The 21519-nt window shown below is 41.8% G+C and overlaps 1 protein-coding gene and 1 pseudogene across 2 annotated transcripts in view; one reads left to right on the top strand and one right to left on the bottom strand.

Annotated features, from left to right (window-relative positions):
• Positions 1–21519, top strand: part of HGFAC (HGF activator) — a 44681-nt gene that overhangs the window by 11444 nt on the left and 11718 nt on the right. For both annotated transcript variants that reach the window (XM_026122069.2, XM_026122070.2), the window contains 4 exons: positions 4523–4636; positions 5721–5852; positions 7304–7414; positions 19235–19409. In XM_026122069.2, coding sequence (XP_025977854.2) covers positions 4523–4636; positions 5721–5852; positions 7304–7414; positions 19235–19409 — 532 coding nt within the window. The remainder of the gene's footprint in view (positions 1–4522; positions 4637–5720; positions 5853–7303; positions 7415–19234; positions 19410–21519) is intronic.
• On the bottom strand, positions 11608–14041 carry LOC135328151 (cytochrome b-like; annotated as a pseudogene).

The raw sequence follows: 21519 nt of genomic DNA, 5'->3' as shown, positions 1-21519 counted from the left end.
CGAGCTGGCTGCTTGTGGGTCTACTCCTGAGACATCTAACTTAGTCTGTTCATTTTATAAGAACCTATATTAATTCTAATAATTCTAATTCTCAATTTATATAGTGATAGATCAGCACTGAAAATCAGGTGCTGCACTGATCAAACCTGATGCACTTAAGTCTATTTTTGGATTAGTGTCTAAATGCTGATAATCATCTTTTCTCCTTTATACTACTTTCAGATGTGACCTGTCTTGTTTAGTCTGCAGGATCCAGCTAGATAGCCTCACAGGGTCCCTTCTCGCTTTCAAACGAAGGGCATGTTTTTAACATTCCCTTGCAGGGAGTTCTCCGTCGTGTCAGGAGCCTTATTGCCAAACTGATTACAATCTACCAGAACACTTGAAAAGCCAGTGTTAGCTGAATCACGCTGAGAGTCTAAAATTAAGTGGTGTGCAGCAGCGTCACTTTAAACTTAACAACTTCAAATTATTTTCCAACCTGGCTTTAAAACAGGTTAACAGGAGATCATAGGCAAATGACTTAACCCCAAAGCAAGTAGCAATGTAAATGCCTTTGTAATGCAAGCATGTCAAACATGGACGTAGACTTTATGGACAGTTTGCACTCAAAAGAATCAAGTTATGGGGGTTTCACTTACTTATTGAGTATCCTCCCAGATATTAAAATGCTGGAAGCAGTAACTAGTGACTGCTTTGATCCCCCGGTGAAACACTGGCTGTCCAGGAGGTTGGTTAGCAGGAGGGTTCCTGCCTCACCCTTGTCTCTCTCCCTTCTGTTACATCCTTACTGTTTTTATTTTTCCCCTCCTAAGAAAGCAAAGATTTTCCAGGCCCTTTCCATTTCCCACTTTAGTCCTTCAGGTCATGTTTCTGTTGTGGTGTTTTTCCATTGCCATGAGGAGTCGCAAACCATCCCAGCACTACCTGCTGCTCCTCTGCGCAGGAAAGCACAGGGCTTCTGCACGGCAGTCACACGAGCGCGGCATGCCACACAGGCACCTAGTTAAGCTTACACAGCTTGCATCACTTTTGGGACCCAAGACAGTCCACCTGGCCAGGGTGGGTTTCTCTCCAAACCCATTATCTGCTTCTCCAAGCCTTCCCGGTGAAGCTGGGGAGTTGTGCCTGAGTGCGAGCACTTGTCCCACAGCACGTGTCTCTGGGTCCCTCTAAGGGGTGGCTTCCCCAGGGAGCCCTGGATCCTCTCCTCCTCCGCACGCCTGGCCGGGGGGTGCCTTGTGCCACATCTGTGCTTCCTTCCCCACTGCTGGGGCCACGCCAGCCCCATGCATGGCTGTCTCCTGCCCCCCGAAGCTGGTGGGCCACGTGCAAGCCTTTTCAGCCCATTCTTGCCTGTTACCAACCATAGCATTTACTAGGATGGTTTTAAAAACAACAAAAAAACACACAGAAGTGTTTCATCCTCCACTAAGCTTTATAGATGTGGCGTGTTGGTGCATTTTGGCCTTATCCCATTCAACCGAAGTCTCCAACAGCTTGCTGCAGCCTGGCTCTTCAGGGCTGTCTGTCTGCTACATCTCCTCTCGGCTCCCGTCTCTTTGGCTTCCCGCTTGCCCATCCATTTTGGGAGCTCTGAAGCTCTCTATAGCCCAAGTGCCACCTCTCCCACCCTGCCTTTCAGCTGGAGCCAGCTCTGGGCTCCTGCTAGAGAAACGGCCAAGGGTTATCTCTGCCAACACACCACCACCCGGAAGGTCTGCCAGCAGGAGCTGTGGGTCTCACCTGTGCACTCCCAAAATCTGTAGCACTGAAATATTACATTCTTGGGGGAATCTCAGGCACCTGGAAAACAGGAGAAAAATATTTTGGCAGAGGAGAAAGTATCCTTTGGCTGTGAGAGGTTGGTGAGGAGTGTATACCCCAGAGTGGGAAAAGGGACTGCTGGAGAGCCAAGGCTGAAGCACAGACTCTCCAGACCCACACTATCATGCGTACGTGAGAAGTCTACTTGAAATCATTGGAGTTGTTTATAAATTAATGTTGAGCAAGTGTTTAAGGCACTGATCTAGAAAAACACTTCCAGAGAAAGTTTAACCAAAAAGCCTTTAGCTTCAGGATAAGGCTAAGCTCATGTACGAAAGCTCTGCTGAGCAGAGATGTTAGCATCGCACTTTGCAGAGCCAGAGTTCACAGTAATCACAGGCTGAAGCACATGTTCAAAGCCCACTGAAAGCAGCAGGAGCTTTATCGCTGCCTTCAGGGGCTATTTGTTCAGGTTTCAGCAGGATCCTCCACGCTGTGCCCCAGAAACCCCCAAGGAGTGCTGGTGCAGGAACCGATGCGGGACCGCAGGGGCCAGCACCGCGGGGAGCCTGGGGGGACCTGAGGGGCTCAGACCCACCGCACGCGCGCAGGCTGGGAGCCTGGGCTGCCTTGGAGCCCCTTCGTATGCATGGGCCAGCTGGGCTGCGCACAGCTGATATATGTACACTTACGCATAAATGCACCTATCTGCGGGACTTCCAGCTCTTGCACAGTCCTTTAAGACTACTGCTCTGACGGGGCTACTGAAAGTCTGGAAATCTTGGGCAAATGGCCCAAAACCCAGAGAAGCCCTGATGAGCCTTGTGACTTGTGAGGAAAGTGCCAGATAGCAAGTTTTTTTTTAAGGGACGCTTGGACTGATACGGAAAGAAGAACTAGAACAGTGTGGGCTGCACATGCAGAAGGAAGAGCATCATCCCAGGAGTGACTCTGGGGAAGAGCAGGCTCAGTTCTGGGGAAGGTGTGTGGCAGAAGTAGAAAGCTATGGTGGGAAAATGTGGTTAGAAAGGCAAGACAAGCTCACTGCTTCTTCAGCAGAGCCTCAGAGAGGTGAAGCTGCAGCCAAAGTGACTGTTAGCAAGCACCAAGTGTTTTTCCTGTGAGGGTGGGGAGATACTGCTGGGTGGCTTTAGACCTTGTCTGAGAAGGCAGAAACATGGCACTCCGCAGTTCGGTGGGACTGCTAACTGCGGGCAGGCGTCCCTACAGGGAGATGCAATGTGTTTGTGTGCTTAGGGACACATCTTGGAGGCATTTGCAGCCACAGGTGAGTCAGCCTGGCTGCCGGCGCCGGAAGGAATGGATGCAATGGGGGACTCCAGTGGGAACAGAAAGGAAGGACTGAAAGTGCTTTCTGCAGCTTTAGTGAAGGCACTAAAAGTGACCTGAGTGCTACTGTACTGGAAGATGGTCTGAAGAACGAGTCACGGTTTGAATGTGACAGAGATAAGGAATACAGAATTTGCCTTTGAGGAAACATTACAGCATTAAAAATTTCGCAACTATCCAGTGGCAGAAGCAGTAGAATAGTCACTGCCTTTACATGCTCTCCTTTGATGTTATCCTGCAGTGAAATTACCCGTGAATACACCCAGGACTGGTATTTGATATCAATTACGCCACTGTTTTCTGAAGCAAATACTTTGGTCTCTGTAGAGGGATCTTCACATTTACACTGCTGTAGCAAAGTTCAGGAATAAGCCTTAAGTGCTGCTTTAGCTTTGTGTGTGTGTGTGTGTGTGTGTGTGTGTGTGTGTGTGTACGTGTACGCCCGTGTTTTTATATGTTGCATGCTATGCTTAGCAACACACCGTCTAGTTGAAGGAGCACCTGATTTTAATAACTTTACAGTTCCCCTTGCAGAGTTTGAATAGCATTAAAAAAGAGGATTCAAATGTGGGCAAGCTGTTGGGCCAGCTCTTCAGCAGGTGTAAATGTGATGTTAGGGGAGATATACCCCATGACACTGTCCAACACCACGACTCTTACAACCTCTGTGTTGCACGTTGCTGAGCTTCCGACACAGGGATGAGAGAGCACTCCTGGCAACCCCCTTCCTCTCCCACTCAGTTTTCCCATGATTGAGAAAAATTCTTTAGAAAAGTAGAGACATACTGGACTGGTCCAGTTTAATCTTGTTTGGTCTGACTCATTTGGCTGTGCCCTTTTTCTTCAAAACTTTTGGCTTTACGTAACTGTCCATTCGTTTTAGAAATAATCCAAAAATCCATAGCAATATTTTTTCTGTCGGGAATTGCCCTTCGTGTCATTTGAAAGAGAGATGCCTAATCCCAGTCGTTCCTGCTGAAATGCGAACGATGCAGGCCAGCCGAGTGGCGAAGGCCGCGCTCCAGCCTCCCCGCCCCAGTGCAAAGGCACAGCTCCATCTCGTGGGCGTTCGTCCCGTCTCCTTCCTGCTGGTGCCGGCAGCCCCGGCGACCTTATGCCTCCCTGGACCCACCAGCTTGGGACGAGTCACTCTGGGTGAAAAGGTTCAGCTCAGTGATTTACTACATGGTTTTAGGAAGCTGGGTAAATATAGTTTGCTGTGCAGCTTAAGACAGAAACAAGTTGAATTGGTTGGATAAACACTGTTCTAGTTAGGTTAATAGGTGGCGTTAAAATGACAGTGCATTGAACCAAAGTGGTTAATGTATCCAAGCCGATGCCTAGCACAACAAAGCGTGGCTTATCTGGCTGCTATTAACACTGACTTCTCATGTGGCATTTCTAGATTACTGTGCAAACAACCCTTGCCAAAACGGCGGGACCTGTTCTTTCGCTCGTGGCCATCGGAAGTACCACTGTGCCTGTCCCGAGGAATTCACGGGAAAGAACTGTGAGATGAGTGAGTATCTCCTTCCACGAGACGCTGCAACATGAAACACTACATATAAGTAGCGCTTATTAAAGTGTGCTTAATGAAAAGGTAGTGCTGTTGTGATGGGAGAGACCACCGCAGCACGACTGTTTGTGTAGGCGGGTTTCCAAATGGCTGTGACAGCCCATTACTGACAGGACAGCTGAAAATAGCTTGATTATACAGTTATAAATCCAAGCCTGCTGTGAGCCAGCGAGGTATTAAACTACGGGAAGCGCAGAGCGCGCCTTCCCCTCCCTTTGCTGTTTTTAAGATTTAAATATCACTTACATGTTTGGAAATGACTAATAATATCATCCAGTAGGTAGGGCAGGGAGACATGAAAAAGCAGCAAAATTTCTGGTGCTGCCTTGTCCCTTATGTGTATGCACACATAGGACCATTCAAATTTTTATTGCGATGCCAGCTTTATAACGATATAGTTCCTCCACCGTCAGTGGATTTATTTCCAAAGGAGGTGTCAGGCCAAAAGGTTCTCCTTGGGCTATTCCTCCAGTTTTGCAGCCGTTCATGTCAGCGGTGTCACTCCCGGTTTACTGCACTTCGGGAAAGGAATTAAGCTTTTACACAGAGGGTTTTCAGTTGTGCTTGCTGTTGTTTAATGAAGCTTTTTTTTCTGCAGCTTTGGACTTCTGTGCAAACATGCCTTTTTCAGTCTTGGTGCTTCAAAACACTGGCTCCAGCAGAGCCCATCACCTGTGAGAATTAACATGTCTGACAGATGTGGTGCAGTGGGACAAGTATATACTACTGATTTTATGACATGGGTTTCCTGAGTGAACTTTTAGGAGGGCTTAAGTAAGGTGATGCTGTCATGTTCATAGGACCTTGGGAGAAAATCCTCTGCCTGGAGGTACTTGGAGCAGCTGCTCCAGCGGCTAAGGGCCTCCACACCATGGTGGTTAACTGGTCTGGGAAGCACCAACTGCCAGCAACTGTACGTCCGTCCAACAAGACACAGGGATGAAGAGGGAACGTCAGAGATTGTGGTGCCATCCCTTGCAAGAAATAACCTCAGAAAGCCTGTGTTATTTTTTCGACTGTGTTTCAGAGAAATGTTTTGACGACAGTCTCCATGAGCTCTTCGATCTGGACGTGAGCTGGTCAAGAGCCCAAGAAGGAGTGGTGGAGCAGTGCGTGTGCGCGGACGGCCAGATCGAGTGCCAGAATGTCGAACACCAAAGTAAGGAGCAGCGCTGGCTGGGCAGTATTTTGTACTGCCCCTGTCGACCTGCGTGGAGCAGGGATAAATGAAAGTAGGGATGTCAAAGCCCTTGTGGTGTTGTACACAGTAACGCTGCTCTTGCAGCCCCAGTATCTCACAAGAGAGAACATTTTAACTTTCCTTTCTGAGTGAGCAGTAACGTTGATGCAGGAAATCACTTCAGTATGTCCATCCCTATCTGAGGAAGCAATTAAACACTTCAAGCTGAATTTTAGGGACATGCCCACACACTTTCTTCAACAGTGATCTGATCCTGAGCTGCAGCATGTAAGAATATGCAGTAGATTATATCATAGAAGTAGCAAAATTTCTGACCTTATCAGCTGTATTCCAGAGCTGTAACGTGCCCGTGAGACACACCTTGCCCTGCTCCTTCCCTGCACACCTATGACCTCCTTGAATCGCCATCTCACCTCCAGGGTTTCTTCCCCAGCCTGTCTGGCTCCTGAACTCCCAGCGCATGGGCTGCACCCACCTCCACGATCCCATTTGCCCTGCATCTGCCCCCAAACTCCTCTGGCTTTTGGGCAAACATACCCATTCCCAGCTAGGGTGATGCTTCCGAGGTTTTGCAGCCTCCTCCTCGTTTGGTGGCTGCCAGGTGCCGGGCGCAGCTGGTCACCCAGCTGCAGGGCATGTGCCTCAGGCATCACTTAGCCGACGAAGCCAGAACGGCACCTCCGTTTTGGAAGAGGCAAGAGACAGGCCTCATCTGCATAGGAGCTGCAGTACGGCTACCTTGTTCCTCAGCCAGGCTATGCTGTCAGCTAATTATGACTTTTATCCTGGCCAGACTCCCAAGTAACTTGCAGCACTGAGTAAGCTGCATAAAAGCCCTTTGAAATAGGTAAGTGCTTTAATTCCCACTTTATGGAACTGGAAAATGAGATGTGGAGACAGCCTGGCTTTCTGGGACACATTGTGAGTCTGTAGGAGTGCTGGAAAAATCACTGTAACTTAATATTTCCTTTATGATTCCTGGTTGTGAATTCTAAATACTTGACCAAGCTCCCTCCTAGAAAACTTACTGTAAATTTTAATGCAGCTTAGGGGCAAATGTGGAATTGGCAGAGCCCTCTGTACAAAAAGAAATGCTAATACCACCATCACCACCACTAGTAATAATAATCATTGCCCCTATTTTATCTCCTGTCCATTGATAATATTTTTAATAGCTATGCTGACATTATTCAATAAAAGCAAAAACAGTGAGCCAGGCTGCAGTGGGTATAAATCAGCATAGCTTTCTTGTCTGCAATTTATATCAATTGTAGATCTTAGATGAGCAAAGAGGTAAAACATTCCCCAAAATATACATACACAGAGAAGGTGTACTAAAATAAGTTAAAATGGACTGCTTTTCTTGTACAGTCTGTATCTTCCATTTGACCTCTAGTTTCTGCTTGTAGGTTGCGTTCAAAATCCTTGCCTGAACGGTGGTGAATGTAAAATGATTACCTTCAACGGGAGAATGGTATGTGATTGCAAAGGAGGTTACGTAGGAAAGTATTGCAATATTGGTAAGTATAAAAAAACTGCTGGGGAAGGGGGCAATACAGAGTTTTCACACGTATGTGAAGCAGGCGTTTTTTCAGCCTCTGTGTTGTATTCTGCCTTTGCAGGTATTTCAGGCAATAACTGAATCGGAGAGTCATGTAGAACAGGGCACACAAGCATTTAATGCATTCCTCCAGTGTAAAATATAACACATTCTTCTTCACCGAGAATGTGATTCTACAAATATTTGTTCATGTCCTTAATTTTATGGAAAATTAACCACAAAAATTTTAATCCAATTACTCATGCCCATAAAACTGAGCACATGCTTCAATTTTGCCGGAGCAGAGTCCCAGGGTTGTCTTCCAGCACAAATGTTTCTTCACAGATTCATGCGTCTTATGCTGTCCCCTCATGGACTAAGGATTTATATTCTGACAAAACTTAGCAGCTGGCTATATTTGGTAGCCTTAGACTGTTGTGAGCAGTAGACGAAGATAAAAGGGCACACACTTTATTTTGGTTATCCTGTACCTTAAATTAACAGCGTAGCTTGGCTAAATATCCTGATTTGCAGTGATGGGTTGGGGAAGAGAAGTCTGGCTTTTGGTCCTCCTTGTTAGTCCTGTGCTGCTTCTTGTTTGAGGCTGTGTGGATTTTGACATAACTTTCCTATGGAAGATTTAACATTTCTCACCAGAGGGGTTAAATCTGTTTTTAAAGCTTATCTGTGCACTGTATCTTCAAGTTATATCAGTGGCTACTTTTTAAGTATAGTGAGTGTTGTGCATAAATTATAATATGCCTTCAGTCATACCAGTCTGTGATCCTATCAACTCTCTGGCTAAGTCTTTCTGAGTATGTGAATCCCCAGGCCTTGCTAAGGGTCCCATCAAAATCAAAGACAAGACTTCTGGTAGCTACGATGGGGACCTAGTTGGACGTTTTTAAAAACGAAAAAAAGAAAAAAAAGCTAATGAATGCTAATATATTAATTGGGATTTGATTTTTTTGTTTGTTTGTTATTATGGTATTTAAAAAACGGTGTAGCCATCAAAAATGAATGAGCAACTGAATGACTTATGACCTGGCCCTCAAACACAGCCAGTCCCCAGGTACCAGACCAACCTGGTGAAATGGGCCGGTGACTTTTGCAAGTCCCTGGTCTACAGGGAGGAAGGATATTGCAGCTCTGCTTCTCTGTCCTTTAGCTGCACCAGTAGAGACTTGTCGCAGGCTTTGCCAGTGCTGTTGCATGGGTTTGGGTGGGGGCTGCACCCGTATGGCACCTGTGCAACCTGGCAGCCCGGGAAGGTCTCTGCACTGCTCATCTTAGCTGAAGCTGCTTTTCAAATTCATATTTAGTTATCAACATCCCATGCCCAAAGCTGTCCATAAACATCCTCAGAGCATGGCCTGGATTATAAATATCAGGCTGACAGTGTTACAGCTCTAATACTGGTTTCTGTCTGACTAGCTCAGAACAAGAAATAAGCAGGTGCTCTTTGATTACTTGAAAATAATAAAGCAAGCATTTGGTTTGCTAAACAAATGGCTTTAGATGCTTACAATCCATCTGCATTCGGCTGCCTAACACCCACACGCAAAATGGGGAACTGAAAGAGTGTGTTTATCTGTCAGGGCCTTGCAAACAAGTTTAAAAAGGAAAAAGTCTTTGCCAGGATTTAGTCATTATAAATTCAAGCAAATAAATTAGCGCTGGGGTCTGCTGACCTGATAGTAACATCAGACAAAAGCAGCGGCGTTCTGATGAAAGCACCAGGGGTTTGCAATCTCACAGTATGTGGAATTGATTTTTAAATATATGTTGGATTAATTTATGCTTCAACCCTTCAATTTGATGCTGTGAGCACAGCTGGCTTTTTTCTTTGTTTTGCTTTTTGCAATCTTGCATAGTTTTCCTTGCCTAACAGGACTGAATTTTGAGCTTACCCTTAAATCTGAATAGCCTATGGGTATAATGCTTGATTTGAAGAAAGTTACAGCATCTCTAAAATGTAATTTATTCTAAATTATTAATCTACAGAGTCAACTTTAACCCAAAGTTGTGATCCAGAAATTTGTTCTCTTCCAAACAAAGAAAACAATCAATGTAGTAAACCCAAAATACCCCAAAATGTTGCTGGGCTGTGATGTGTCTGAGATCACAGTGATGTCTTTGCTCCTGACATTTACAAAGAATAACCAATCTTCATATGTTTTTAATAGCAGAACAGCTATTTTTTTTCACCATCACGTTCACAAATATTAATAAATGAGGTGCCATCCTGGATCAGATCAAAAGTCTGATTACTATTGAGACTCCAGCATGGGCAAAGTAGAGGATGGCTGAGGAGTAATGGAAGTAGCAGGAAATGTACTGAGAACTACTCCTCTTCGCTTGAGGATTTTCTTAGTAGAAGGCTGGGCCATCCTATTTCATATACCTTTACCTGTTTTCCACAATTTTCTCTGAACTCTTTAGCATTCATTTATGCTTCTGCTTTTCACAGCATGCTGTGTCAAGAAGTTCCAGGATTTAAAAAGCTGTGATGAGAAGCAGCATTTTCTATTGTTAGTTTAAAACCTACTGCCTGATCATTTCATTTTTCCCTGCTTTGTACTGTGAATAACAGACGTTAATGATAACTTATGTGATTTTACAGATCTCTACTTATCTGTCCATTAGTTGTCTCTGTTCAGACTACTGAGTCCCAGTCGGGGCTCCAAATCACCTCTCCACTGTCCTTATAATTCTCTTGCAAGCAGCCATTAGAGCCAAGCCTGCCTCATTATGGCTGTGCAATTGCCAAAAAGTTATGAGCTGGCTTAAAAAATACAGGAGGTGACAAGTGTAACACAGTAGATATAAGTAACAAAGAAGATCTATATACAAAGGACTGCGTCCAATATAGATTTCTATTCTTTGTCGTAATACATTATTTTCTAGCCCTTAAAGAAGAAGCCTTCAGTACTAAAGAAGGAACTGCCATCTTAAAAATATTCTAACACGGTTTAGGCAAAAGATTTCAGTGAAGCATAATTCTAAAGGAAATTACATACTAGATATTGGAATTAGATACTAGATATTTGAATTGGAAATGAAAAATCCTCCCCAAACAGATGCTGTTCAACGTTATTCAAGGATCCATTTTTAATTATGTTTAATTCACAATAATTGCACTTAAATATGCACTTGTAAATTTTCAGAAAGAAGTCGTTTTTGTATGAAGAGTAACTTCTGAGACACAGCTCTTGATGGGGGAGCTCTGAATCCAGGTGCTAAGTAAAAAACTTAAAATTAGTTATCTAATAACGAGTGGCAATACCTGTATTATTCGTACCAAAAGTGTTATAAAAAAGCCCAGGCCCGTCCGCATGGGCATTGCTACACGTGAGGAAGAAGCGATAGGTAAGAAACACGTAAGGGTGATGCTTTTGCCCCTGGGCCAAGCTGGGATAGTCCTAGCTGAGAAGTCAGTTGAAAGGGGATTGTGAAGATTAGTTTTTTGAGGCAAAGTTTAACTTCATGGGAGGAGCTAACTGTCTGCCAGGCAGTTATAAATAAAAGATTGTAAAATTACGTTGATATTTTAGGTTTCTTTGTAGAGGTAGGAGCCATGGTAGAGATGTTGGCTGAATATAGAGGAAGACAAACCTAAAGAAAAAGGAGGTGCTATTTGCCCAGAGGATACAGGTTATTCATTTATACTAGGTATTAATGCAGATGTTAAAGGGGTTAATGGAGATGTTAAAAAGGAGTCGTAGAATTTTTTTTTTGTTGAGGGATTGGTGCCTTTATGTTTCTGTGGTTGAAAAACCATCACTGTGTTAAGACCGCAGGCTTCAGCTGGAGTGCAAATGGAAACTAGTATATATTATGCTTTACTTCTGGGTTAACAGCAATTTCTTCTAATCCTTTTCCTCCTTCCTGTGGAGTTCTTGCTTTGGTATTATTATTTAGATGTGTGATGCTAGTTAATTTGGAGGTCTCATTTTTATTTTTAGCTTTATTCTTGATGTACTGGGGGGTATATTAGTAGGATTCATTTATTCTGTCTCATTAGTTGCCAAGCCTTTTCCTGAAACATTTAGTCTGTATTGATAACTTTGTTGTGTTACTGTTGGTTGGAGGAATAGCTGGGAGTTATATGTGGGTAACTGAGGTGGGGTTTAGCTACTCAGTTACTTTTTGTGCTGTAGAATTATCTTATTCATTGGGTGGTACAATGTTCTTGATTGCTGGTTGGGGGTTTTGGGGGTGTTAGAATAGATTTGGCAGCTATTCAGGGTCTTTTCTTGTGGAACTATTTATGAAATTAAGGTAGTTGGGTAATAAAGAAAATTATTGGGATTGATGAGTTGAGGGTAGATTTCAGTGCTTTTTATGCTTAAACAAGTGATGAGGTGGAAGGCAGGCATAGGACAAGTCTGTCACTGGCTGTGGGTTACGGGAGGCAGTAGGCTTGGGAGTACTGGGAGGATGGCACAGGGGATTATTTGATTTGAGGTTTCTTGGGATTACATGTTTTGAGGTCTCTTTGGAGTAAGATTTAGGTAAGAGTAATGTTTTTTTCTAGTATTTTGTTCATGATGAAGTATGAAGTTGTTGGGGATATTTTTGAAAACCCTTCATGTTTTCTAGTGTTTGCTAGTTGGGCTATGGGTGATGGGATTAGAGGGATAACATAGCTTTAAAGAAAGCATGGGTTGGGATGCTAATTGTGGAAGATGTATGGTTATATAAGGAGATGAGTGTTGTTTTCTGTCAGAAGTAGGCTGAGGATTTTTAGAAAAGTAAGATGAGAGAATAGATGAATATGTAATTACATACAAGAAAATAAATGCCTTGGCCACATCTTTGAGGGTTAAACTGGAGGAGTTTGATGTAATAAAAGCAGACAAAAAAAGACAGGGAACCCACCTCTTTAGTGGTTGCATGCTTTACTGAAATAGAGCGTTTGCAGCCTTCTGCCAGAAAAGGTAGTTTAGTAAAGGAAATCCATCTCTGGGGGCAGGAGGGAAAGGTTTAAATCTTTCTCTTCTGAAACTCTAAGAAGTTCAGGAGTCTTAACTTTTTGGTTTATGTTTACAATGTTATGCATTCTATAATCTACCAGAATGCTTTCAGTTTTGTGTTTAATTCTTTATTTTCTAGGATTGCAGCAAATAATAATAAAAAACAAGTAATAGGGTGAAGTATAATAACAAGGTGAGTTGGCTGAAAATAATAAAAGGATATTCAACCAGCTGGTTCCCCATTAAGGCTGGATAAGTAGGTTTACTACTAATAGTTGAAGAGGGTTTGTAAGTGTGGCTGGGATAATTCATGCTGTTTGCATGTATGGAGCACTGGGATTACTAATAAAAGTAGGATGGAAGATGATAAAGCTAGTACTCCGCCAGAGTTGCTAGGGATAAAGCATAGATGGCAGAGCAAATAAAAAGTATTGATATATCTTCATATGCTTTGGAGGAGTGACTAGATGGTTTGCAGGGGTAAAGTTTTACAGGTCCCTTAGGAGATTAGGGGAGATTATGGCAAGGGTTAGTAAAGCAAGGATAATTAAGAGAAAGTCTATGGTACCCTTGCAGAAATAGTAGGTGTGAGCTGGGATTTTACCAGATTTTGAATTGCTTCCAAGAGGGTTTTTGGAGACAGTTTCATTGAGGAAATACTAGGTGTACTAGGCTAACAGCTGTAGTGATAAATGGTAGGAGGAAATGAAAGATAGAGAAGTGCGTGAGGATGACATTACCAATTGAAAACCCACCTGAGATTCATCGCACTAAGATAGTTCCAATATAGGGGTTAGCAGAGAGGAGCTTAGTGATAACTGGCTTCTCAAGACAATATAAGGCATAGTCTATGGAGGTGGTAGATGTGAGCAATAATAGTGAGGCTACTCTGATGTCTCAGGTGTCTTTATAGAATTAGGAAGTATAAAGATCTTGGCTGATATGGAGGAACACACAAACAAAGGAGGAGGGAGCACTGTTTGTGTGGAGGTTATGGATGAGTCACTTATGCTGGACATCTCAGCAAACTTGGGCTAGAGAGCAGAAAGCTACCAAGATGTTTGTGGGATAGTGTAGAGCTCTATGAGGATGGAGGATAAGACAAATGGCAAGGAGTCAGGAAAAATTTCTTCAGTTAGAGATAAATGTAGGTAGGAGGTCAACAGAGGACTTGTTTATTTTCACAAAAGAGTGTTTTTTCCAGCTGTTTCTGTGGTTAAATACAGTAGTGCCTTTTTTAGATCACAAATTTTTGCTGTAATCCTAGTGTAAACTAGTATGATTTGTTGGTTGTTCTTTTTTCTGAATTATGTTTCATTTTAGGACCAGTAGCAGCTGCTTAGTCCTTACTCTTACCATAATGTCCTTGGCTTGGCAGCCATACGGTCCTTGGCCATGACTGTAGTTCTAGTCCTGTTTTGGTTTTGTTTAAGAGACATGACAGTGGTATAGGTTAATTTTTAATTAGTTTTAATAGAGGGTATGCCTTTTCCTGAAATGTGAGGTGATTGACATCTTTTAGTCCGTAAAATCTGTTTAGCTGTATAATTGTTAATTAGGAGGGTGTTTGAAGGGAAGATGTGGTAGACTTGTGGTACGGCAGCTCACAGGCTTTCAGCTCACCTCTTCATATTTTTCAGGTTCACATAGCATTACTTTAGCCTACAAAATTGACTTGATCTTGGGACCATGCTCTTAAGATCTACACGCAAAGACCTACAGGTGTATTCAAAAGAATGGCAGCTTTGAATCCAAATTAGGCACTCAGATACTCTTGAAAATCCCATGAGGTTAACCACGCAAGAGGTAGCTTCCCTGTCAAGGTGACATAACACTGGGATCTGTTTGTTTCTACTAGAATTTCTTTTGCCTACGTATTGACAACCTATTTCCTGAAGATGTTGCTCCTTTTAAGTCTGTATACCTGGATATTTGATTGCATTGATTGCCCTGTAAATCGTAACTGGTGTGCTACAATTCAAGATTATCACTAGAAAAATGAAATGGAAAAAAGAACCAGTCCTTCTTGTTATTTAGGATATTGTTCTTCTAAGCTATAATAGAATACCAGTAGAGTTTATAGATTTCTAGACTTAAACCTTGAAGTGAAAGGATTCAGCTTACTAAGAAAGTAGAAAGTACATTTGCAGACTAGCCTTTATGACAAACACAACTCTCTTCAATTTTAGCTCAGTTGATCTTATAAATATTTGCAAGTGCAATGATATGATGCTACTTTGTAGGAGAAATACATTAATAAGTCTGGCTGCGATGAATGGAGTGTGCAATCTCCTGGAGTTATGATGCAACTTAGAGATCTTTTATGCTTTACAAATCACTTTGTTTTCCCAGGACTAAACCCGTTCTTGTTTTACATGTTAAGTTTCTATTACATGTAATTCACTACAAAGGGATGCCAATTTTTCCAGTATTTCTGCATAGTTTTTTGGCTCAGACAGATTGTTTGTGTGTTTCATAACCAGGCTACAGTTCCAGTGGGGATTTATTTCAGTGTTAGGTGCTGCCAGACTGGAGATTTTATTGCTATTCAACAAACTGGGAAGCAGCACATAATATGAATTAGTTGTTTGTTAGAAATTAGTTACCTTTGTTATTTGCTGTTGTATTAAATCATAAGCCCAAACAGAAATATTGAAATATATATATTTATACATTATACATATATTTATATATAATAGAGTTTATTCTGAAGGTAAACCACATTTTTCTTGGAGAAGATGATTAAGAACAGTGCTAGGTAAATGCGAATGTTTCTCAAAGCTCTCAGCATGGTGTTTTTTGCATTTCACATAGGAATGTCTCGCTGCCTTACTGCTCTCAGACTACCTGAGCGGTTTTGAATGCTTTATACAGCGAAGCGAGACACCTGTAAGAGCAATCTCTATGAATACTGGAGACGCCTTTCTGTCGCACGTTTATTGCCAGTTCAGACGAGTGGTTAGCTGGGCTTGCAGCGAGGTGAGCGGCAGCTTCCCGAAATCAGAGCCCTTCACAGCTTTCATCTCTGCGGCGGTGAACTTGCAGCTACCAGCTGTCTGCCAGGGCAGGAGCCAGGGAGCTTGCAGGTGAATCGCGCAAAGGCTGTCCCTCTGCCAGCACCTAGCTGAGCCAGGGCTCACGCGGGGAAGAAAATTCACTTATACCCTGTACAGGGCTTTGAACCCGGACTGCATGTGTGCTTGAAGGACGCTTCGGATGGAGGATGTCCAAACAGTTACACCAAGGCTTTAGTTTAGTTTATGACTTTCTAAAGATCTTTTTCATCTGGACAATGGGTAATTAAGACACCAGGGAAGATCTCTTATGAGGGCAGTTGTAAGCAGAGGGAGAACTTTTATTCTTGTCCTCTTCCCTCTTCCTACCATTAGCTCATACAGAACAATACAGGCTCGAAACTAGTCCAACACAGTATTTAATAAAAGCATTATGAGTTGGTCAGGGATAAGACAAGGCATTATGTATGAATGTAAGGGTTTCTTAAAACTGTCCTGCCCAAGAATTAGCACCATCAGAGAAAAAAAAAATCATTTCTATTAATACAATGAAACAGAACATATATAGCTGCAAAAAAAACACAGTCAAGGCTCAAAAACATTAGCAAAATGGTTGATGAGATATTTTTGGGGAAAAAAAACAAAGATGCATTGTTTTCTACAAAAAAATCTTTGAAAAGTTATTCATAAAAATGTTCAGGTACGTAACTACAGAACTTGAGACATGAGCTGGTGACAGAAAGATCTCGTCAAATGTTTTCAAGAAGTCAGCAATTCGAACTGGTTGGATAACTTCTATTTCAATTTGCTTTTAATTTGGTTTAAGATCTGAAACTGCTTTTTACTGAAAAATTAAAACACAAACTTGGCGTGACATTCTGACAAAATGTGCCATCCCGACACAATGAGAATGTTTGATGTCAGTTATTTAAACCTCTGGGATTTTCAAAAATAAAACATAAAAGGGAATTATTTCTATTTTTAAGTTTTATTTATTTTTTATATAAAGAGAAGATATTGACCTAGCTCTGCAGAGTAACTTGCAGCTAGGTTTTTGGGAAACCAAAGCTGCCTCTGAAATTTTAGGCCGGTTCCACTCCAACGTTGATTGGCAGCACCAAAGGGAAGTGAATGAGTGAGAAGAATACATATGTTCTGACTTCCATTACTTTCTTCCGCATAAGAAAGTAAATATGTTTCAAAGTTATGGGAAGCTGCAGAAGCTATAAAGAATTCAGAAAGAACAATTCCCAGTCAGAGCAATCCATTAAACCTGCTGAAAGCAGACCACCTACACGCCACTTCTGACAGAGAGGGAAAAGGAGTTGTTTCGATGCTGCAACAGTTGAAAAAAAGACTAGTAGAAGCAAAAGGGCTATAAAACTGCAAAACTCCCAGAGATTTTTTTTTTTTTAAGAATCATTTGTCCTCACTTACAGATGATGATATGTGTTAGGCTTTGTGCATACTTTTTAATGGCCTGAGATACAGGTGCCCTTCAGATGAGGTGCCCTTCAATGAGGTGTGCTGTGCATGCTGGAGTGCTACTGCAAGCTTGTCAGAGGCAGGTTGTTGGAGTGAAAAACAGACTGATGGAAAGCTGCTAATGACTGCGTTAACATGAACGTTTCTCCACAAGTTTTGAGACGAGGTTACTCTGCTCTATTCCCAAAACACTCTTTAGAAAACCAAAAACAAACAAAAAACTGTGTGAGAGCTATTACTGTTGCTCTCCACAAGCTCAGTACGTGAGCCAAACTTCTTTGTTACAGGAGGAGAACATGAGGGATGATTTAGAAAGGGGCCAAATTCTTCCAGTTATAATCTCCTGGCAGCTTTAGCACTGACTGGCAAACTCGCAAAAACAGAGATACATTGGATTTTAAGGCTGACAAGGTTGAGCACAACTTGTAAACACCATCTGCAAGATGTCCAAGTCATTGGTGTTGCAGAACATGGCCCCGATCCTGCATTGAAAAAATCTCGTTTCATCCTCCCCAAAGTAGGCAACGCTAAATCATTTTGGAATGTAATAAATACAGTACAAATGAAAACAGCACCTGGCACTTCCCTGGATAAATGAAAGAATTTAGCATACAGCATGATGGTGGTATTTTCATGACTGGCAAACAGAGCCTCTTAACTTGCAACTTGCCCAGAAAATAAATGGCAGTGTTGCCAAGAAATGGTTGCTATTACTAGAGATGCAAATGGAAGACAGCTCTTTTCAACGTACTCTATTAAGATTATGGTTGTTAAAATATGTGCTTGTTTTTAATATTATATTCACCCTTATTGAAATAAAAGGAATTTGATTTAAAGGCAGGGGGAGGATCAGGAGATGCTGTCGCACCATCTCAGAAGTGTCTGCCAAGCCAAGCGAGAAAGACAATTTTGCAAAGTATTTGCTAGCTCACATTAAATTCCTGCAGCACTGTCCTTGACATCCAGCTCCCAAATTTATGCCATGTGCTTGCTTGTAATTTTGAGGTCTGTTGCTACACTGATGGCTGGGAAGGATAATCAACATCGGTGGTTTATTGCTGCAATTCGCTAGTTCAGTGCTGGTTATATGCCCCATTTCCCACGTCACCTTATTCTGTCAAAATAAACAGATCTTTGGCAATAGCTGTCCACACTGTGGGTTGTGACAGATCGTCCTCACAGTTTGTTTCTCAACAGCCAAGCAGTATTATGGTGTTATATATTTAAGCATGTTTATATGTTTAAATGAACATTCCAGCAGTCTTGCAGATGTCATGGATAAGTCGCACTGACATGGCTGGGATAAAAAACCCTCTGGGGCTTGGTCGCAATTAATCCTCTTTGTACATTAGATGGTTTTGTGTTTCCTTTGGGATAGTCTGAGCTGTATTTTGAGGGCAGGCTCACTATAGCTATTTGTATACAAATGCATCCCCATATGCTTCTCAGCCATAATGCTAGTATGTGCTGTTGATAGATCTTGGCAGCTGAGTATACAGGTCATGGAAGATATGTCAGACCTATCTGAAGAAATACCCCATGTGCAGGTAACAAAGAAATAGGTTTTGAATATGGGAATTTAACCCACTAGCTTAACTTCTGTGAAATTGGTATATTTGCAATATGTATGTGTATAAATGTGTACATAAATATATATATACACATATATGTGTATACACACATACACACAGTAACAGGTGTGTTTGAGGTTATTAAAAAAAGTCTTTTCCAAAATCGGGCCTTTCAAGCATTCGCTGGCAGGGCAGGATTGTTTTGGCTACCTTACAGCATAGACATCTCTATGTGAGCTGCTTGACTTAAACTCCCTTTACTGTCAACGGAGAACTGGTCAGAGTAGTCAAGAGTATACGACAAGATTCATGTCGTCTTAAAAATGTCACCTAAAACAGGCTAGATCAGTTCTGCTCTAGAAATGCCTGTTTCTCTTAATTGACTAAAAAGGGAGTTTCCAGTAATGAGCTGAGTTGTAAGTGTCTAAAATTAGGCTAGATGAATCCCAACCATATTGCTGACTTTGCTGCAGATTGCTGACTAAATCTTCCAAACACAGTAAAAAATTTAGGTCTAATTCTCTGCCATATCGCCTGTTGAATAGTTATTTGTGCATGTGTGAAATGAGGCTAACTCACTATTCATTTTAAGCAGTAGTTTCTACCACTCACTGTTCTTTAAGTTCTTACTTGCTGGAACAAATTCCTGTGAAAGGTAAAGGGCATTGACTGTCTTTTGGGGCCTCAGACATGAAATAAGTATTTATTTAACATGTTATTTGCTCTGATCCTGACCAGTATGTTGTTTTGCCAGTTCCTAGCCATAATTGCTACCATGGCAATGGTACAGAATACAGGGGTACTGCGAAGACAACAATTTCTGGATACAGCTGCTTGCCCTGGAATTCAGATTTACTTTACCAAGAGTTTCATGTCAACGGTGTCGAAAAAGCAATATTGCTAGGCTTGGGACCTTTCTCTTACTGCAGGTGAGAAAAGTTCTTGTTTGTCCTGTGTTTGTAAGCCAAGAGGTGGATGTATTGTGGGAGCAGCTTTGGCAGGGAGAAGGGCCAGGGATACCAAAGCAGGTGTTTCCCATACCTCAGAAAAGCCAGACTTTAGCAGCCTCACGTAAGGGATGTACATGTGGAGAAAACTAGATTGGGCAGATAGGCTAGATCAAAAGCTGGGTCTGCCACGAGAGGGCTAGTCATACAATAACGTTTGGAATTCCTGGTCTTTTTTTTCCCCAGAATTTTTTTCAAATGGGGCCATACTTCAACTATTTTGAAATCGTTCATAACTGTATATTCACAAGGAGAAAGAAATGCACTAGCCAGACTGAAATGGTTAATTTTTAATTTCAAATTATTCAGTTGTGAACTATGCAATATGAAGGAAAAGAAAACCATTTTGAAAGTGAAAAGTTATTTCAGAATGAGAAATCAAAACACTGTGCTTACATAACGTCAAAATGGGATGTCAAATTTCTTTCTCGGATTTCTTCCAAAATAAAATTCTTGCAAAATAAAATTTCACAGTGTTTTGATTTTGATGGAACTGCACAGATGAGAGACTACATTTTTACTAAAGCTTTCTGTACAGTTATAATGAAAAGATTTGTGGTATATAGGCTTTCTCCTCTTATTTTATGCTCCTCTTGTCTCTGAGGTCTTCATGAGATCAATGGATATCCATGAATAAAGGAAATGTTTCCATTTGGAGTGAATTCTGGAGATGAGCAAAAGTTAGAAATGGCAAAGTTTAGATGCTTCTCCATATCTTACTGGCTGATCTGTATTTTTTGTGTGTGTGGAGGTCAAACTAGTATTTCAGGAAGATCAGAATGTACTGTACTTCCTAATTTGCCTGGTAATAAAAAGCACAAATGCTCAAAGTAGCTCCTCTTCTCTGTGATCTACAACAAGCTAATGAATGGTTCCTATACCCTCCCTTAATCCAGACTGGCTTGCTTTCCAACGCTTGGTCCTGATTCAAGCGCTTAAGCATGAGATTCACAGTATCCCCGCACAGCATGGCAATTTATGGGGCACATACTTAGTGCTCTGATAAATCCTGATCCCTTCAGTTTGCATCATTTAAGCACAATATTCCCTTGTAGATTTGAAATGCAAAGAATTAAATGGTGTAGGAGCTGATGTTATCATATTCTGTAGAGCTGAGAAAAAAAGCTTTTCACTTTTGTCACTTTCTGGGGCTCTCTCTGCTATACTATATAATCCTGCAGATATCTCCTTCTTCAAATAGTCTAATTTAGAAACATTGTTGGTGGAAGATGAGTCAACCTGTATTGCTGCTGCAGTTCTCAAAATGTGAAAGTGCTTTAATCTTTTTCTGAATAGCAATCAGGTTGAAAAGCAAAAAAAAATGAAGAACCTTAAAATAATAGATACTGCTTCTGATAAATCCAATTGAAATTAGAATTGCTGTTTACCTGGAGCCCTGAATTACCACGTCTGTTTTTCTGGTCATACTGAAGATCCTTCTGGGTCTTCAAAGTTTCCCTATATTCTTGAATTAGTAAACTGGGCAAATTTCTCGTTACTTACTTTGCAGCACTGGCAAAGACAGTCTTGCTGTACCGTGGAGAAACCTAGTGGAATCAAGTGAAAAGCTTGTTTTGCACAGAAGTAACAAAGGGCTAAATTCATTCTGTTTTTTTTCCCCCCTCTTAAAATGCTTCTGAGGAATGTAATATTTTCTTGAGGTAGTCTTGTGTTTCCACAGACTCTCCAGGGAACGTGAACCTGAGCATCTCAAATTCTCTTTTGCTAGTTATTCTTGTTATGGATTTTTTTATGAATCTACCTGTGTTGGAATTTCCTCATGTTAAAAATTCATCTAAAAAAAGGAATCTCTCCCATGGGATTTAGTCCTGAAAATAGCTGATCGGAAATCTGCTAAAGCACTGCGGTGTGGGCTGCAGTTAAACCATGTGAACATGCTCATGCATCCAAGTACTTGTAAGAAAATTTTACTGGTACTGAGTCATGTGTCTGCATTTTAGGTCCTGATCTAGCCTGTGACCATATGCTTAACCAGCTTATCTTTAAGCATGAGTAACCCTACTTAAAGACT

Source organism: Dromaius novaehollandiae, chromosome 4 (genome assembly GCF_036370855.1).
Source record: "Dromaius novaehollandiae isolate bDroNov1 chromosome 4, bDroNov1.hap1, whole genome shotgun sequence".
NCBI lineage: Eukaryota > Metazoa > Chordata > Aves > Casuariiformes > Dromaiidae > Dromaius > Dromaius novaehollandiae.
The sequence above is the reverse complement of the archived record's forward strand: the minus strand, read 5'-3'. Positions and strand labels throughout refer to the sequence as shown.